Below are 16,751 nucleotides of genomic sequence, written 5' to 3' on the forward strand. Positions count from 1 at the left end.
AATTTTAGGTGTGTAAAATAAAATCTGTTGTTAGGACACCAGTATGGTTGACACACGAGTGTGGTTGCAGAGCCTGCAGGAAAATGCTCCTGAGTGGCACATCTGAGGGGACCTGGTCGAAGCAGGATCCTGTGTATGCCTGGAGAGCCCAGCCCGCAGCACAAGCTAAGTTAAAGCATTGAAATGCACAATCAGTCTCACAAAGCAGAAGTGCTACTGAGAAGATTACGAAAGAGATATGCCACAGAATCACAGAATATGCTGAGTTGGAAGGCACCCACAAGGATTATCAAGTCCAACTCCTGGCCCTGCACAGGACCATCCCCAAGAGTTGCACCATGTGCCTGAGAGTATTGTCCCAATGCTTCTTGAACTCTGTCAGGCTTGGTGCTGTGACCACTTCCCTAGGGAGCCTGTTCCAGTGCCCAACCACCCTCTGGGTGAGGAACCTTTTTCTAATATCCAACCTAAACCTTCCCTGACACAACTTCAGGCCATTCCCTTGGGTCTTGTCACCACTGATATGATGAAAGTGTGCAATGACACTGAGTGGATTAAGAAAGAATGATGCAATTCATAAAACACATTGAGAAAGTGCCACCATTGATAAGACTTAGAAAAGCAATGTCAGGTAAAAAGAAGGGAAAGGGTGTAAATTGCCAAAGGCTACAGACCATACAGAGTCTAAAGGAAAAAGGAGTCTTGAGGACTTTTCTGCAGAAACGCTGATGGAGCTGTAAAATGGGGGCAATGGAAATCAGCAAGCCAGAGAAATTACCAAAAAGTGTGAGTGGATAAGTGGATACTTGTGTTTGTGAGCAACTACAGTTAGTAATACCACAGATACACTTCTCTCCTTACCAATCTCATTTATAGAAGACATATATTAATGTAGAACTATTAACATGTGAGAAGCAACTGTATCACTGGAAAAGGGGGTTACAACACTGTGGTTTTCTGAATTGAGAGAAGACTGAAGGGACACATTGCAATGGTCTTTGAGTACCTAAGAGGCTATTCTCTGGGTATGAAGGATGGCAAGACAAAAATAATGCAAGTCACTGAACTGCAGTAAGGTAGACATCAGGAAAACATCAGAGTAATAATGAACAAGGCTGAATTCCTTGTGGAAGCTGTGAAATCTCCAGCAGTGCAGGTATGAAATGGCATCTTGGACAATAGCTATCACAAAAAAAAGAAGTCACATATAACTGACCTCTTCTAGGAACACAGGCAAACAAGGTGGATTTTTGAGATCTGATCCTGGCTCTTTATACGATTTTATGGCTGTAGCAAAGGTTAGTATAAACATTTTATTTTGATCATACAAGAAGCATGCTTTAAGGGAGATGTTACAGTGGCAAACAAATTACAGACATTCACAAAAATGGGCTTAACAATGTTATAAGTTACTCTAAATCACCAGTTCAGCAGAACAGTGAAGCATAGTTCTTGCGTCCTACAGACTTTAGGTCTAAGGACACAAAACACCCAATCTTGAGGCCTTGAGGAAATATAAAACCAAAACGATGACACCTTTAACAACAGAATAACCCCAGACCTAAAAAAGTCAGTATTAGGGAGGAGTGTGCTGCAGGACAGCACAAACTCTCACACATACCACAAAAAGCAAGGCATCTCTAAACTGCTCTTCAGGAAAAAACTGTTAATAGAGATTTCCTGAAGAATTGCTGTTGGGGATTAAACATTCACACCTCAGCGTGCATTTCACTTGTGGAGGGAGTCTAATGTGAACTGGATTATACCGTTACTAAGATTTAGTGACCCCATTTGTCACAGTGGTAACTGCACACAGACTGCCTGTCTTTAACTAAAGCAAGCTCCATTTTAACAAGGCTTTTAGCTGTCTGCAGCTGCTCGAATGAAGTCTTTCTGTTGACACCCATGGGCTCCCTGGGGTGCTTATGTCAGTTCCTGGTGCTATCCCTTTTAATCTTAATGTACACCTGTCAGACCCCTCGGAATTTCTATTCAGTATCACCTTCCCCTGAAGGTTCCTTCAGCCAGAATAAACTTGGGTTTACTTATTTATTATTACAGCAAAATAAGCTGTGCCCACTGACTTGATGGTTCTGCCTCGGAGAGCCTGAAGAGCGAAAAGCCAAGCGGTTTGAAACCCAGCCTTTCCAAGTTGCACACTTTGCAGCTGGACACCATAAAATCTGTTTCATGGTTCTTGTTAGAACCAAATAATCCTCAGAAAGGGCCCTTCTGATCTTACAGCCTATGAAACAATCTACGTCCAGATCTAAGATTTGCTATAAGATTTCCCAGAATTTAAAGACATACAGCGATCGTTTAGAGCTTTCGGCTTTGGATGTGCTGATCCCTCACAAAGTCTGCCACCGCATCCCGGACAAGTTGTTCCGCGCAGGCAAGTGACTGGCGAGGGGAATAGTGTGGTGTCCGCTGCCCTGCCCGCCCGGAGCACGACCCCCAGCGCCAGCCGGTGCTGCCCGGGGCTCCGGGGGCGCTCCCAGAGGCGAGCGCTTCCTGCAAGCGTGGTGCGACCGCGGCAGCGCCTCTTTGACAGGAGAAGGCAAAAAAGGAGCAGCGAGGAGACAGAAACATGCCCGGCACCGGCAGGAGCCTGCTGTGAGCCCGGGAGCTGGGGAGGAGGAAAGGGGCTGCGCATCCCCGGCCCCTCCGCCCTGGCCTCGCCACCGCCGCCCCGGTCCCCGCCCGTCCCGCCGCTGCCGCCAGCGCGTCCCGCCGCTCACCGATAGTGGAAACGACGGTGCCCACGAAGTAGAAAGCGCCGGTGAAATCCCATCGGGGCCGGATGTCATCGACACGGATGCCGGCCACGTTGGCCTCCTCGTACTCCCGGAGAAAGAGCCGGAGCTCGGCGCGGCTGAGGTTGTGGCGCCGGGTAAAGTTCTCCAGCCGTTCCTCCCAGCGCTCCTTGGCCTCCCGCTCCGTGGGCAGCTCGATGGCCGAGAAGACGGCGGCGCCGCACAGCATGTAGAGCACGATCAGCACCGCCAGCAGGAGGAACCGCGCGTTGTCCGCGTTCAGGCGACCCGCGCTGGAGCAGCAGCAGCCGCCGCCACACGCCATCCTCCGCCCCGCGGGACCGGGCTCCGCGCCGCCACGCTACGTCGGGGCCCCGCTGCCGCCGCCGGGCATCACGGCACCGCCCGCCCGCCGTGCGCGGGGCTGTGGGGCTCAGGGCGCCGCGGAGCCCGGCGGCGGCGAGCAGCGCTCCGGGGAGCCGGCCGGCACCTTCGCCCCGGGGGCAGGGCGCGGCGGACGCGCTTCGGGCTGCAGCGCATCCTGCGGGCGAGGGAACCGCCCGTCCCCGTCCCGTCCCGTCCCGCAGAGCCTCTCAGCCCCACCGCCCGCCGCGCCGGGCTCCCGTGCCCGCCAGTTTCATATCCCCTTCCTGCCCCCGCCCCGAGCACGTCGGAGCGGGGCGCAGGGACAGGCATCGCCAGGCGCCTCCTGCCTGGTGGCGGGGGCGACGCGGGATCCGCGCCAGCTCGCCCCGCCGCCCTCCCCCGCCGCGGGGCTCCTCCGCCCGGGTCGCGCCCCCGACGGTGTCCTCCACCGCCCCGAGGGTCGCTCCCCGCGGCAGAGGCGCGACCGCCGTCCCCGAGGGTGTCCCCGGAGCTCCAGGAGAGCAGCTGGCAGGGCGGGCCACCCCGCTGCCTCCACCTCTCACAGGGACAAGGGGCTCCCCCTTCCCTCCCGGCCTGTGCTCAGCCCCGGCCGTGGGGCCGAGGAGCGCCGCAGGCAACGGCACCTCTTAGAGAGATCGGGAGTGAAACCCTTCAGTCGGTGATATGCCTCTAGTATCAAAGCCATAAAAATTACCGCCCTTTGCCAAAAGAGGGCACCTCCTTCTCCACAGATCTGGTTATCCATCGCCTTCCCGACAAGGTGTTACATCTTCATCCTCCAGCGCTGGGCAGTCAAAGGGAAGTCGTGAAGGGAAGACAGAGGCAGCTCTCCAGCTGCAATGTGGTTTAAAAAGGCGTTATTTGCAGGTTCAAAGAGCTCTTGATCCAAATCTTCTGGAAATATTCTTACTACAAGAAGAAAAAGCTAAACTCAGCAATATCTGGCAGTTAGTACAGTGCTGAATTGTACTTTAAAATAACTGGAGGCTAGAATTCAGCTCTGTTAAACATATTAGTATATAAACACTTTCCAGTGAAAGACAACCTACATATATTTTTTTTAAATCAGGTTAATGAGCTATTACTGTAACATCTACTCCCCTTCACCTCTTTTCTATTTCTCTTTTCTAATTATGTTGCAGTCAAAATGCAATGGGAATGAACTCTAAGGTCTTAGCAATTAGAAATCCCACACAATGGTAGATAATGGTTGTAAGAGCCATTGATGCTCATAGCCGGAGATATATTTGGTTATTGGTCTGAGCCCTGGGGGTGCACTGTGGGCAGTTCTCTGCCAGTGTTTGGGATAGGATCACCAGCTGCGTGGCAACAGCTGCTTGGGCAGCACAGATGGGGAAAAGCCATGTCCTTTCCTCATGTTGCACAGTAAACCAACAGCCAAGGATGAATAGGATTCATGCGTCCTCATCATTTTTTTCCTAGTTGTTATACATACGTACATCATGTTGCAAGTTTTTATTCCCTCATCATTAGTCTTCAGTATAGACTAACATATGGCAATCAAAATTAGCAGCAATGCTGGAAGACACTAAATAGTGAAACATAGAAAAACGAGATGCCAGTCAAATTAACCAGACTCTGTGACAAGTGCTAAAGGTAACCACATGCTTCCATAAAAAGTGCTGGTATATCTTTAAAATTATTAATAGTTCCTATTAGAGTAAAAAACTCCCAACCTATTGCCAGTCTTTGCCATCCAGAAAGAAGACAGAACTCAATCAGTGTGCTCCCAGCCAGCACAGGCAGCAGAACTCAGTGAGCACCCTCAGTCCACACTGAAATCTCCACCCTCGAAAGCTGTTCTAGGGTGGCTTGGATTAGCACAGTGGGAAAAGGAGCCTTTAACTGTTTGCAACCATGACATCAATGTGATTGCCCAAAGGAATGTGAATAACAATCACACTGTCCTAAGGATTATCCAAGGAAAATTATTCAAAATTATTAAGTTCCTCCTTATTTACATATTATTTTGTTAGTGTGGAATAGTTATTTTGGTGTTGGTCTTGGGCATAGAGGGAGTTATCACATTAATGCAGGTAAAACCATCTGGCACAGTTTTGAAAGACAATGAAGTTTACCACTGTCACTGGTCATCAAACGTTGCAAATTCCCTTAATTTGTCAAATTTGATCTTCACCAAACTAAAACACTATGAAGCATATGCAGTGATTTAATCATCTTTCAAAAAAGTGGCTTTTTAAGCGATAGACCAAGAGTGAGTTAATATTGACTGGAATCCTGAAGAAGAAAATGAGAAGAGGCTGGCAAATATCAAAGGCGTGGCACCTTTTGTTGTTTTAAGCTCCTTTTCTTCCTTTATTCCCCTGTTTTAATTAAGGTACTTACTCTAAAGAATACTTTCGTGTAACAAAGGTCACCATTTCCATTGCTCTTGGGTAGGTACCTGGAAAAACTGGAGTGTGTGGAGAGCACAAATAGTGTAATGATGCAGTCACCCATTCAGAACGTTTAAGCAAGGCTGAATAAAAAAATGCAATGTGTTCACTGGCATAAGCTAAAAAATAAAATTAATCTTTTAGTTTCAGGTAAAAAAAAGTTGTTAAATATGTTGCTGATATTTAAATTAACCCCAAAGCTAAGTTCGCATCTTGAGAGCCTGAGCCCTGAAAGCATTGCCGTTAACCTCAGTACAGCCACTTGTGGCATCATTACCAGGAAACCTGCTATGTCTGTCCTACCCCTCAGCACCACAAGCTCACAGCTCCCCGGTGTCTGTGTGTGTGGGCATTTAGTGTCAACAGATCGGTGGTGGTGAATCTTAGCACCATTATAAAATAATAGGAAAAAAATCAATGTACTTACTCATTCTGTTGATAATATTGAATGACAACCCTGTAATTAAGAAAGCTACAGTCACTAGTAATGATTACCAACAAATGTCTGGTCAGAATAGATTTATTATTAATGCCTCATCAAATTATTTGGAAGACTCATGCAGGGATTTAGTTACTCTTTCAAAGGGTCAATTACTTTTTAATCAGAGATCTCCTTTGGAAGTGATTAGCTGGTACACTTAACCAAAAATCACTAATTATCTTGGGAGGAGCTATGGGAGAACTGAAATATACTCCTGAGTAAACTTTATACATAATGAAACATTCTGCTAGAGGAGCAGGAATATGAAATAGGGAATTATAGAATTATTTAGGTTGGAGAAGATCTTGAGATCACTTAGTCCAAGCCACAATCATTAACACTACCAAGTCCACCAGTAAACCATATCCCAAGTGCCACATCTACACATCTTTTAATACCTCCAGGGATCTTAACTCCATCACTTCCCTGGGCAGTCTGTTCCAGTGCCTAACAACCCTCTGTGAAGATTTTTTCCTAATATCCAATCTAAACCTCACCTGGTGCAACTTGAGGCCATTTCCTCTTGTCCTGTCACTTGTTACGTGGGAAAAGAGACCAACCCCTACCTTGCTACAACCTCCTTTCAGGTAGTTGCAGACAGTGATAAGTTTGCCCCTGAGCTTCCTTTTCTCCAGGCTAAACACCCCCAGCTCCCTCACCTGCTCCTCATAAGATTTGTGCTCCAGACCCTTCACCAGCTCTGTTGTCCTTCTCTGGACATACTCCAGCACCTCAAGGTCTGTCTTGCAGTGAGGGGCCCAGAACTGGACATTGGGTTCAAGGTGTGGCCTCACCAGTGCTGAGTACAGCGGGACAATCACTGCCCTGGTCCTGCTGGCCACACTATTTCTGGTACAAGCCAGGATGCCACTGGCTTTCCTGGCCACCCGGGCACACTGCTGCTCATGTTCAGCTGGAATGCCGCTCCTTGCCTTCACAAACCAGAAGGCACTTAGCAGATAAGATGGCTGAACCTGGCTATATAAAACAGATTTTCAAAAAATGAGAAATGTGAAAACTTTTTCCATCTCTTTTACTTCAGTTGCTGAAGTGTGGCATTCTAGTCCTCTTGGGGAAGACAACAGTTCACTTATAGTTAGGGAACACCCTATAGGGGCACTTTTATTTGAAGGTATTTGCAAATTAATTTCTACAATTGGAAAAGTGAGGCAGAGATAGACAGGGCTTAGAAGTCCCTATAAAGGGCTCTTAAAGAGCTGTCCTCAAGAACAACTTCCACTTTTGGAAGTCACTTTGCACTTGCATGCTGTTTATCTTCCATCATTTCAACAGGTAAGAAAACCACTGTGGGGCTGACAGCTTAGTTTCTCAAACTGCTGACCAACCAACCACAGTTCAGAGGCAATAATTTGCAGTTAAGGGAGAACTAAGACACACAAATCAACTTGTTTAAAGACAGAACAGAGTCAGAAAAAAAGTTGGTAAAAGACTCTAGGAGCCTCCAAGCATTCCTCCATCCTAAACAGTGGAAAATACTTTTAACTAAAGGATGAACTTTTACGTTGATTAATACAATGGGATCACAATACCTTGAAAGCACTACAAACGTATTTAGAGAGCAGTAATCGGGAATTAGTTTGAGTAGTGATAAATTTTTGATAAACAGAGAAGCAGAAAAGTATATTACAAAAAGAAGATAAGTCAAGGTTAGAAAAACTGGAGATTAACATGGGAACTTAATTCTCTGAACTTAGCTCCTTTCAGCCTCCAGTACTTTCCAGTTTCTTTCTTTGCCCTTCAGGATGCTGGTTACAGTTGCTCAGATTAAAAGAAACTCAGAGGAAAGATAGAGGGAATGTCAAGTGTTTGGCTAAAATTCTGACATCCTGGGGCACTGATTAATTCCACAGCTGTAGAATGTCAGCAAAAATATCTGTGGGATTAGGCAGCATCTAGCACCATAAAGAACATTACATCTCCATTCTAGCTTTTGTCAAACACACGCATTAGGTACCCAGAGTATGAAACAAAACATTTATTAGGGTGGTATGAAAAATATAATTTAAAAATACTCTGACAAGAAAAAAATTAAAATTTGGACAATCAAGAAGCATTTTTAAGTCTGCCCTGGGACCCGAGAACATCTAGGTCTAGAAAATTGTTATTAAATAACATTTTCTGGCCAAAGGTTTTCCCAAGAGCCTCCTGTCCAGCTCCAGTGTGTACTGAAGTGCAGCTCAGTTTGGGTTGCATAGGACTGGCTGCAAAAGATTGCTGCCACCTTGGAGTTTTAGTTATCTTTGGACGGGTTTTTTTAAAAACAGGTTTTCCTCGTCGTTTTGGAAGAGAATTGTTTAAACAGTTACAACAGAACTACATGCATGTCATTTTCAACCAAACAGCCTTTATTTGAACCATTAGACTCACACCACATACTGTCCAACAAAACAAACCCCTCACATTCACTCTTCTTTCCCCTCTGCCACTCAGCACTGCCTCACTTCCATGCTTATTCCACAGCCCAAGTTGCTTTGAGTCACGGCTCTTTGTTTGAAAGATTTCCTGAGTGTTTTCCTACTGGAACTGATCACTTGGTTTATTTGTCCCCAAAGGCAGACTTTGGAAGGATCTTCTGACACTTTCATTAATCTGAGCCCTGAAGAGCTAAAGTTAAATCACACCAAGTTCCTGGACACTGAAAGATTCCAGCTGGAATTTACCAGGAATGCCTCAGAGCTGGTCAAACCATTCTATGACAAAACCAGGAATACTCATGTATGTAACATTAATAAATCACATCCTTCACAAATTCAGGGAAACCACTTGTTAGCCAGCCTTCTAGAGCTCTTAAAGCTTTCCTCATGTAAAGACATCTTCCTACTTAGAGAACTTCTCTAATTCTCATAGAATGAAAGTTACTAAAATAGTAACACTGTTAAAAGGAAAGTCCAACAATGAAGTTGCTATCTGTTTTTAGAGCACAGTGCTCCATATCCAAGTTGCCTTCCCTGATCTGTGTCTTTTCAGGCTCATCAGGGACAGAATCAAACAGTTTCTGCACGTAGCATGAACGGTAAAGAGTCTGCATACAGAAATGAAAGGTGAAAGCAAAAGCAATTTTCCTATTTGTTCCATGGACATCCCAGCAGCACTCTGATCCTTACTCAACTCACATTATTTGCAAAGTTCTCAAAACCAGATAAAGCAATAAGAATGATTACTGAGCCTCTATATTGCCAACATGAGCTAAGAAATGAGCAACCTAAATACCCACATTTCTGGTATTTGCTGTGAACAATGTGTAAAATTCCTCTCTGATACGGGCAAGCCTATTTCCCTATTTAGATCCATTTACCCCTTGAATATGAGACTGTACAATAATTTCCCCAACAATGAGTCAAAGCCATAACCTTTCTGAGAGAACTTGAGTGTAACTAGAGAAGGTAGAAAAACAGGGAAAGGATCTGAAAGATGGAAAAGAAGCAGTACTTCAAAGAGTTTCTCTATGGATTGGTCTGGGATGGTATAGGAACACAAGACAACTTCGCCTTGCTAGGCAGACGCCACAACAGTTTCCTAAACATGCACCTTTTCTGCGGTAATTTTTGAACAAATCAGGAACAGATATTAGACATATTAAAAAGTAGTGCTCTCCCAGTGTACTCCAAACCATCTTGGGGATGACACTGCAAAATGAATGCAGTAGCAATGGAACAGCTACCCAGTTAGATTATTTGGGATCCAGAGTAAAACACTCTGAATTAAGTACCGCACTATACTACAGGATTGCCAGGCTGCAGGATCAGTTGTTCATACATCCCACAACACTGTTTAAGACTGCTCTGCAGCTCTCAAGCCCATCCAGTGTAATTTAGTGTTTGGACAGTGTCTGAGTGACTGCAAGGGGGAAAAAAAGATTAGGAAATAACTGAGAAGCCACCAAATAATGCAAGAAACCAAACCAGTGAATATTAGTGCTTGCATTACAAGTGATCACTGCAAAGCAAAATTCCAATGCAATCTAAAATGCATACACTTAGAAGATGGAACAAGGATATGTAAACAAGATTGACTTTATTTTTATTTAAATCTTACATACAATAACATTTATTCCAGGTAGTGGGGTCAACTGAACAGTCTCACAGAACAGTAATTTTTAAATTCCTTACAGTTAAAAATGCAGAGGGAATCTCTGAGAACAGTTCTAATCTTGAAAAGCATATTAGGAACCACAGTAAGGAAAAAACATATAAAAAGGTATTAAAAAATGCAGGTCCCTTTACAATAATATGGTTACAGATCCTCCAAGAATCTCTCCATTATCAACATTTTATTTTTTATTTCAACTACAAATTAGCCATTATGACAAACATTAGAGCTTACAGAACAGAAATAAACAATCTTGCAAGTAGCATGGCGGGCTCAGCGTCAGCAAGTGAAACATCACGAAGTACTAGAAACATTCATGATGGAACCCACATATTTCCATGTGTATCAGGGGCATCAGTGTAAGGAATATTCCAAATCCAGGGTTGATCTGTAAACCAAAACAAAAATATACTTATGACAAATTCATTTATTAAGTGCAAAATTTTGATCTTTGTCCCTTCCCTCTGGAGGAAGAGGAAGGTCAAAATTCCCACTGATTTTCAGATAACTTCATGTGCAATTTTAGTTTACTGGAAATTTTTGTTCAGCTATTTTTTAAAACGGTAAGATTTAAAGTTTTCAAAAGGTTTTGCTTTTCTCCCAAAATATAATTTTTAAATATAGTTACCATAACCCAACATGCTCTTTACCAGCTGTATAAGAATTTTATTTCAGACAATATACAATTTATACAATAAACTTGGTTTGGCCCAGTGGCAGCAACTGTTGTACTGCATATCTCTTAACCCATGGGATTATAAGTAACTGCTGTAATATATTAATATTTTTCACATAGACGGTAAGAATTCAGTACCTAAAGAATGACAGTGTCTGACCTTTGAAAAGTTCATGTTCACCCCTCACTTCTTCAAACGTTGCATCTTTTGATGAGCAACAGTTCTCAACATACAGTTCCCTCCCTCCCTCCCTCCCACTTCTCAGAATACTGAAGCTATTCCCAGAGAAAAGGCAACACAGCAGGAGCCAACTGCTAGCTCTGCAACCTGCTCTAGGCTCTTCTTCCTACAAGTTGCAGAAATGCAGCTGCTCTACAAAGCCAAATTATTATTCTATTTCTCTCAGGTTACTCCTACTGAAATACAGAGAAAAATCCTTCAACCCTTTCAGTGAGTTTTCTCAATTAAGAAATTTTAAATCTAGCCTGCTTATTTTCTCCATCTACAAAATGAGCCCTGAAGGAAGACAGTGACATTAATCTGTACAATGCACAAATTAAACCGAATTGTACCAAAGATGATGGCAGTAGCTACTGATTATGATTATTGTTGTCCAGTTTTAAGTTTACAGGATCCAATGCCAGTTCTCAGAACACCAGAATTGAGAATTACTGTAGCAAGGAATGGAGAGTAAGGAAATGACAGAAACAGTAATGAAGGGCTGTATAAATTACACAACAGCACATTGTGACAAATATCACACCAATTAAACATGGGGCAGGGGGAGCATTGCTACTAAGTACTCATTATTATTTGCTACTACAGTGTCCTTAATTCTAGTACTGTAGTTCCGTATGTTGCAGCAAAACATATCCAAGCAATGCAAATGGTTTACCAAAGTGCCTGTTTACAGCAGGAAGAGGGTGATAGGGTAATTGTTTCCTTTTGGTTACAGTGGACAGGTGATTTCCAAGCATAAAAAAAAAAAAAAGGCGTGAGAAACTGGAAGAAACAACAGTACTTAATTCACAGTGCATGGCCAAAAGAGCTCCCTAGGATTCTGGCTCAACTACAGGATATCTAGACTTCAAGTGATCTCTTAAAAAGATTTAAAAAAAAGTAGCAACACTATTTCCGTAAGCTTCTTTTATCAGTCTCCTGCTGGAGAGCCATGTGTACCTTCTGTATTTCAGGTGAATACCCTACCACATAGTAAACCTTAACAGTTATAAAAACAGGTATGCAAATGTTGGGAAAAGCACTGAGAATTTCAAATGTACATTCAGATTTGAACACTGACATCTGGCTATGACATCAGAATAAATCCAGTCCCACTCAAGCACTGGAATTTATCACTCAGAGAATATTATGTAACTTGGAACTATCGGTTTTCACTACCATCTGCAGTTACTCTGTTAATTCAGCAAAACATGCAGGTAAAGGAAGGCTTAGATGCACAGAAATAACTTCAGCCATCCCCCTAAAGCACTCTGAGAGGCCTCAGTACCTAAATTAGTTCTTTCTAATTGTGGCTATCTAAAAGTTTTCTCAAGGTAGCTATTAATGTACTTGGAACTTTGTTCCATTAGTGGAATGTTGTTGCTGTTATAAGCCACCTGATAATATTTTAATAAGTCATGTGTAGAACTATTGCTCAAATAAATTATAATTCAGTTATTTTTAAAATATCAAGTCAAATTTAAAATTATTTATCACTTCTAATAGGAACTATATCATCAGGAGAAAGAGACAATGATTGTGTAAAAATACTGTATGACTCTAGCTGCTTACTGTTGCACACTAAAATGATTGCCAAACTTCTTAAAGTTAATTCCTTTGATCTTCTGGGGGCAAAAAAAGAAAAAGCTCCATTAAATAAATTTTTTAAGTGTCTTCAGCATATCTGCCTTGCACACATTTCAGTGTTTTTTCTGTCTCACCCACACCTCACAGCAGTGCGTCAGTACCACTTCTTCCCTCTGGCCTCAGGTATACACAGCACAACTCCAGCATTAAAGTTAGCATCCAGTAAAATGAACCAGGCCATTCCAACCCCACTGCTACTTTCAGGTTATCTGAAAGCTCAGGCAAAGCACTATTTCAGTTGTACTCAGGCATACTTTTGAACATCCTCTCACAACTGAATAGACTATCATATTTTATTTAAAGATAGAGAGGCCCTGGAGTACAAGGCAAGTTTTTTTTTTTGAGCAACACCTGATTAATCACTCAAAGAATCCATGCTGGCAGGCCATCTCAAAGCTACATATTCTCATAAATGTGACAGATGGCAGTACAGTCAAAACCAGGAACACGCAGTTGCATAGTAAAGTACAGAACACAATTAAAGCACGTTCGTGATTCTCTTCCTACAGTGTAAAATACAGGTGTCTTTTGCACTGTAAGTGGAGACCTGAGTGAGAGAATTCTTGGTTGATTTCTAAACCCAGAGAATGGATTCTTATATCAACTTAATTGAAAAATGTAGCTTCAAAGTAGTAAGTATTCACATATATAGAAAGGTTACTCACAAAAAACCAGAGTTCTTCAAGTCATTCTGCATATACATTCTAACATGGCAAACTCACTCCCTCCTGCATGAAGCTGGAAAGTTCCCCCTTTAGAATTTGCAGAAGGTACACACTACACTTCAGTCTCTTTTCTCCCCTCCCTTTGGACGAGCATGACATTTAAAACGGAACTAATCTTGTTCCTCTCAACGCAAAAATCATACCTGCAAGATCTTATGAAGAAGGAAAGGCAGATGGGGAATTGATGTGGAATCTATAATAATATTCACAAACAAGGCAATGATTCCTGAGGGCCAGGACAATGACCATTTGTGGGGGGAGTATAAAGCACAACCCAGTACTGAAGTTTGTTTTGTATCTCACATGATTTGTTTTGTATCTCAAAGTATTGATGTGATGAGAAAATAAGTCCTTTGCACTTTTCTGAGGCCTCTCCCAAGTTGTTATAAAAACACCTTGATATACTTATGTATTAAAGTTTCAAGTTGCCCCCATACCACAGATGATTTCCTCAGTCAGTAAACTGTGTAATATCTAAATCACAAATTAAGTGATATTCCTTGACTACACCAAGTAGCTTGTACCTTTTTCCATGTAAAGTTACAAAGAAACCCTGGGGCTGTATTCCTTTGTGTAATGTAATCTGCTGTAAGAAACTTCTCAACAGGGTGAAACAAAAGTAAGGGGGGAATCAGCCCCCAAGCACTCTAAATGAAATGCTGTGCTTTCTTTCATGAGAGGAACAGGTCAACTTGTATTGGTAAGAAAGAACAGCAATATTACAACTGAGATATGATGCTGGAGCTCAATGAGAAGATAATGTTATACAATTGCAGTACTCATCTGAAAGATTCTACAGGGAAATAAAGATCTGAGTACTACCACAAGACACAAAGAAATTTTACTTATAAAGATATCTTGCCAAGTAAGATAGGTTGTGTTTCCAAAATACCAGACTGGATAATTTTCAGCTTTCCTTCCAAGGCACTCTACAATTATACTGCTAGTCTACAGGTTTCATTTATGTTAGTATCATTGACGCTGCCTGAATCTGTTGGTTAACAACAGAGGCATTGAAGAGACTGTTGTATCTATACAGTTTATCTGTCGAGATAAAATTTAGTACTGTCAGCTATCAGATATTGTTAATTTTAAAAAATTCTTTAAATGTTTTGCCCTAAAGATGCATCTGCTGCCCACAAATGACCTTCTGCTGTTCAGCTGACTTTTGGAGGTGATCAATTGGGATTACTCAAAACAGCAATGTGCAAAGAGTTAATAACATACATGTTACACACAACAAATGTTATCTGCTAAAAATTAATGAGTCCTTTGTCATGTCAGAGTAAGAATGATCTTAATCTTTATTTTAAAACTGCCAGATGTAAAATACCCATGTTATTCTCTGCAGCAACGAAACATGCAAACTATGCATATCATGCATAATATAATTGTTTTGTGTTGGTAATTTAAAGCAGCTGGGAAGAAATACTCTGAAGGAAAAATGCCCAAGTCCTCTGAGCAACCTTGACTCTGACCTGTCAGGACGTCATACTCTTACATCTCCTCAGACTTCACCTACAAATTTTGCACTCTACACAAGACAGCTCAAATCACATTTAAGTTCTATAACTAGACTGGGCATCATACATCTATCCTGAGAAAGAATAACCAAACTAAGTTGCTTTTTAAAATTCTTGAATTGACCAACTATTGAAGCAAAATATCAACCACCTGGTGAATCTGCCATCTTGTGACGGTGCTCTGAAGAACATTTTGGAACATCTCCATTAGTCAAACACAAGCTTTGAGCTCAAAGAAATTGGCTAGTAACATATGCAAAACAGATCAGACGATCTAGTGGCTCCCTCTGGTCTTCAAGTCTGCAACCCTATCAAAACATTATATAGAAGTGGTTAAACTAAATGGTGACCCTGTAACTCAAGTTTCCTCTCGTGCAAAGTGTTAATTTCTTCACAGTCATTATAAACAGCTTCCAGGCAAACAGGTTTTCCCATCTACCCAAATGTTACACTTGGACTCTGGGAGGCTATCTGAGGAATTATCTGATGTCGAGCTGCCTTAAGAGAGCTTCAGTCTCAAACTGCAGATTTACCAGTCAATAATAATGCTTTCGGTTCTGCTGAGGAAGGAAATCGACGCCAACACAGACGAGACTGGTTCCAAACCCAACTCCCTGCCCCTTGCAATGAATTACAATAACAAAATATACTTGCTGCTTGAAAAATTGAAAATTAAACTTGTAAACATACTCAGATTTATGTTCACCACTGCTCTGAGTGTTAAAGAAGTGAAATATTTTCTATTCAATGTATTACTATCACTAGAAACAGGACTAGCTCCTAGTTGTCATCTTCTCAGAAGAACGGGTAATTCTCTTACACTTTGTACTGTATTAAGCATACAGGATGCTACTAGTCTAGTTCTTTCAAACTCTAGGAAGTACACAGGTTTCATGTAGCTATACGATATTAATTAGGAAAAGGAGGTTATTGAAAAATATGAATGACTTCCCCAGAAGTCTTCTTTCTTAATGTCTTAAAAAAATATTTGAATTACTAAACAGAGAAAGTGAAGAATTCTAGAACTTTGGACAAGAAACAAAAGATGGGAAAAAGGTAGAGACCACATACAGTGACGTTTTCCCAGAACTTATTTGACCTCCTGAGGATACACCAGGTCCTTGTGAGGGAGCTCAGAGTAATGAAGAATTCCTCTAACTTAACTGGACAAAACATCCATCTCTTCTTTTAAGCACTGTGTTATTAGGACAAGGCAGGATAAATGAAAATCATACCAACTCTTAAATAACAGGATAAACAAATACCTAAACCTACCAGAGCTGGAGGCAAATATGCCACTAATTTCTTTTCTTTTTACCCAACACAACAGTTTATATGTAACAAATGAGATGCAGTGTTAGTAGTTCACTGAAATCACTATAAATATTTACCGAATATAATTTGCCATACTCCCAGTTCCCACTCATTGAAAACTAGACAAAATTTCAAACACTGAATATCTGAAGTTACAAGGAAAAGGTCAATTTGCTCTTCCACATAAGCGTGGCTATGGAACATCGAACAGTGAGCAGGGCCCTTCATAAGGGAGAGAGCTGTTCCTGTGTGACATGTTACAGATCCTTTTGTGCATCCTTAAGAACATGAAATCACGGCTGTCAGAGGTTGAAAACTTCAGCTAGAGAACTAATTAATTGTTAAGTGGGTTGTTAATTTCTCCTCAATGCTTCAACTTGCATTAAAGCTAATTTCCATCTCATTTCCCCCCCAATTCTTCCAGCCTCTCATAGCATGAGATTTTACTCACGTTTTAGTCCCTAGTTACCAAGGGTAAAATAGATTTTCCACTGG

General features: G+C 42.1%; 1 protein-coding gene across 2 annotated transcripts in view; it reads right to left on the reverse strand.

Annotated features, from left to right (window-relative positions):
• Positions 1–10,057: 10,057 nt before the first annotated feature.
• The window catches only part of TDP1 (tyrosyl-DNA phosphodiesterase 1), a 42,933-nt gene continuing 36,239 nt past the window's right edge, over positions 10,058–16,751 (reverse strand). For both annotated transcript variants that reach the window (XM_027738766.2, XM_027738774.2), the window contains one exon: positions 10,058–10,539. In XM_027738766.2, the coding sequence (XP_027594567.2) occupies positions 10,466–10,539 (74 nt within the window). In that variant the 3' untranslated portion in view covers positions 10,058–10,465. The remainder of the gene's footprint in view (positions 10,540–16,751) is intronic.

This window comes from Pipra filicauda, unplaced genomic scaffold (assembly GCF_003945595.2).
Source record: "Pipra filicauda isolate LSUMZ 115617 unplaced genomic scaffold, ASM394559v2 scaffold283_size971201_pilon, whole genome shotgun sequence".
Classification (NCBI taxonomy): Eukaryota; Metazoa; Chordata; class Aves; order Passeriformes; family Pipridae; genus Pipra; species Pipra filicauda.